The 2,686-nt window shown below is 61.2% G+C and overlaps 1 protein-coding gene across 1 annotated transcript; it reads left to right on the top strand.

The window, feature by feature from the left end:
* The first annotated feature begins 268 nt into the window (after positions 1-268).
* On the top strand, positions 269-1,252 carry KLF14 (KLF transcription factor 14). Its single transcript, XM_028106233.1, has one exon. The coding sequence runs from the start codon at positions 269-271 to the stop codon at positions 1,250-1,252; it is 984 nt and encodes a 327-aa protein (XP_027962034.1).
* The last annotated feature ends 1,434 nt before the right edge of the window (positions 1,253-2,686 follow it).

The raw sequence follows: 2,686 nt of genomic DNA, 5'->3' as shown, positions 1-2,686 counted from the left end.
ATGACTTAGCCCGGTGGGCCCCGCGTTCCGAGGGGGTGTCCTGCGGGCCGGGGCGGGTCCCGCCGCCCCCGCGGGCTCCGGTGCGTCAGGGGCGCGTCAGGCGGGGCGGGCTCCGCGCGGGCGGCGGCGGCGGCGCCGGGCGGCGGGCGGCGCGCACCGGGCCTCCTGCTTCTCGCTCCGAGGCTGCGGGACGGACGCTCCCGAGAACTCTCTCGCCCGCGGCCGGCCGCGCTCGGACGGCGCTCGCCGGCGGCCCGGCGGTGCCAGCATGTCCGCCGCCGTGGCGTGCCTGGACTACTTCGCCGCTGAGTGCTTGGTGTCCATGTCCGCGGGCGCCGTGGTTCACCGCCGCCCGCCGGACCCCGAGGGTGCGGGCGGAGCCGCCGGCTCGGAGGTGGGTGCGGCGCCGCCGGAGTCCGCTCTGCCGGGTCCGGGGCCACCGGGACCCGCGTCGGTCCCCCCGCTCCCTCAGGTCCCCGCCCCCAGCCCCGGCGCGGGCGGCGCCGCGCCCCACCTGCTGGCTGCAAGCGTCTTGGCTGACTTGCGCGGCGGCTCTGGGGAGGGCTTCGGGGAGAACTCGGAGGAAGCTCTGCGCGCCTCGTCCGGCTCCTCCGGACCGACCCGGTGCTCCGGCCCGACCCTGGGCTCAGAGCCGGCCCCGGCCTCCAGCGCAGCGGAGATCTCCGGACCCGCGCACTCCTCCGGCGCGCTCGCGGTCCCCGGAGCTCCTGCCGTCCCCGGAGCGCCTGCCGTCCCCGGGGCGGTCCCGGGCGAGGCCCCTGGGGCCTGCCCCGCCCCCGCCACAGGTCCAGTGCCCCGTCGGAGGCCGGTGACACCTGCTGCCAAGCGCCATCGCTGCCCCTTTCCGGGCTGCAACAAAGCCTATTACAAGTCGTCGCATCTGAAGTCCCACCAGCGCACCCACACGGGTGAGCGCCCTTTCTCCTGCGACTGGCTCGACTGCGACAAGAAGTTCACGCGCTCCGACGAGCTGGCCCGCCACTACAGGACGCACACGGGCGAGAAGCGCTTCTCCTGCCCCCTCTGCCCCAAGCAGTTCTCCCGGAGCGACCATCTGACCAAGCACGCTCGCCGCCACCCAGCCTATCATCCCGACATGATCGAGTACCGCGGGCGCCGTCGTACTCCCCGCGTCGACTCGCAACCCACCGGTGTGGTGGACAGCTCCGGCTCCGTCCCCGGCCAGGCGCCCAGCCTCACCACCTGCCTGTCTGACAGTCATTGCTGTTAATCGTCCCAGCAAGGACGGTTCCCCCAGGCCGTTGTCCCTGCCTTTTCTTTGCCTATCCCTCTTTTCCCAGAGTCATTAGACCAAGGCACAAGACTGGTTCCTCCGCTTCGAGGGTCGGTTCAGGCAGGCACGTTGGACCCTGGGGAGGGACTGGGGGCCCGAAAATAGCAGGAATTCTTACAACAGGTATATCAACCTAAAAAGGAGGGTTGCCTCAAGACAGCCCCCTGGAACTGATGAGAAGGGATGAACCCCGGTACTCTCCCAGAGTCCTGAAGATTCTCCCTTCCCTGGAACCAGAGATGTGAAACTGGAATTCTCAGGTGCCTGAGGAGTTTCCAGTCTCAAAGAACTCTGTGTCTTACCCACCCACCAGGGCGGACCTTGGAGAGGGTGTTAGGGGTGGCAGTCTTGGAAATGTCAGGACTGGGATGGTGAGAGGCCTTTGGAAACAGAAATGATTTCTATTTCTGTAAATAGCAATGTTTACTAATTTATTTTTAGTATCTTTTAAACAGGGATCCCAGGTTGATGGGAGGTTGATGTCCTCCACTCCCCAATTGCCCCAGCTACCTCTGCTAGGAGAGGCCATGTAAGAGTCCATGTGAATGTATGGCTGGGAGATGCTTTTTGGTGTCTGGGGAACGGTGTGAGTCTGTTTGCAGGTCCTGTTGCATGGTTTGGAACCCTGCGCTTGCGTCGTCCTCGTAGCCTTTCTTCCCATTTGGATTCCTACTTGGGGAGGGGAACTTCTTGGCTCACTCTCACAGTGAGATTGGTTTTTAAAAATTTGGAAACAACCATAAAAGCACCAGAAATAGAGGAGTGGTCCAGGCCGGTTCTCCTTTCACCCTCTGGTGACTTTGGGTGAGATAGGTCCAAAACAAGACCTTTCAGGATCATTGTTAACATTCAGGGAAATAGGGGCATGTGGTTCCAGCTGCACAGTCCAAGTAATCTCAGGTGTGGTAGAGTCCGTTCATTTCTTAGTGGCCAATGAGGGGCTTATTTCCCTTGGGAACTGTGCATTTTTGTTTTTGCAGCAAATGAGTTGATTGCTTGGGGAGGGGAGGATGAGAGTGGATTTCTCCAAAGATCTGGTTGCCCTGGATTTGGGGAAGGAATAGCAAGGTGAAAATTGTTATCAAATAAGAGGACCCTTCTCCCTTTACCTTGAAGTCCCTCCAAGTTACACCCTCAGGACCCCTCTGCCCGTAAAGCAGGAATCAAGCATCAGCAGTATTTATTTTTCTATGTGTATCTCTGCTGCTATGAATGAAGTCGTCGGCCACTCTGCTCATGTATGTGCGAATGTGTATACATGTGACCCTTTTACAAGAGGTGGGGTTGAAAGGAATTTCCTGCTCCTGGTAAGGTCCCTGTGGCCCCCTCCTGAATGTCTTGTAATAGTCCATCAATCCCATTTGTGGAGGG

Source organism: Eumetopias jubatus, unplaced genomic scaffold (assembly GCF_037043125.1).
Source record: "Eumetopias jubatus isolate StellerSeaLion01/CBP00866 unplaced genomic scaffold, mEumJub1_p1.0 scaffold_14, whole genome shotgun sequence".
NCBI classification, from domain to species: domain Eukaryota; kingdom Metazoa; phylum Chordata; class Mammalia; order Carnivora; family Otariidae; genus Eumetopias; species Eumetopias jubatus.
This window is presented reverse-complemented; position numbering and strand designations above follow the sequence as displayed.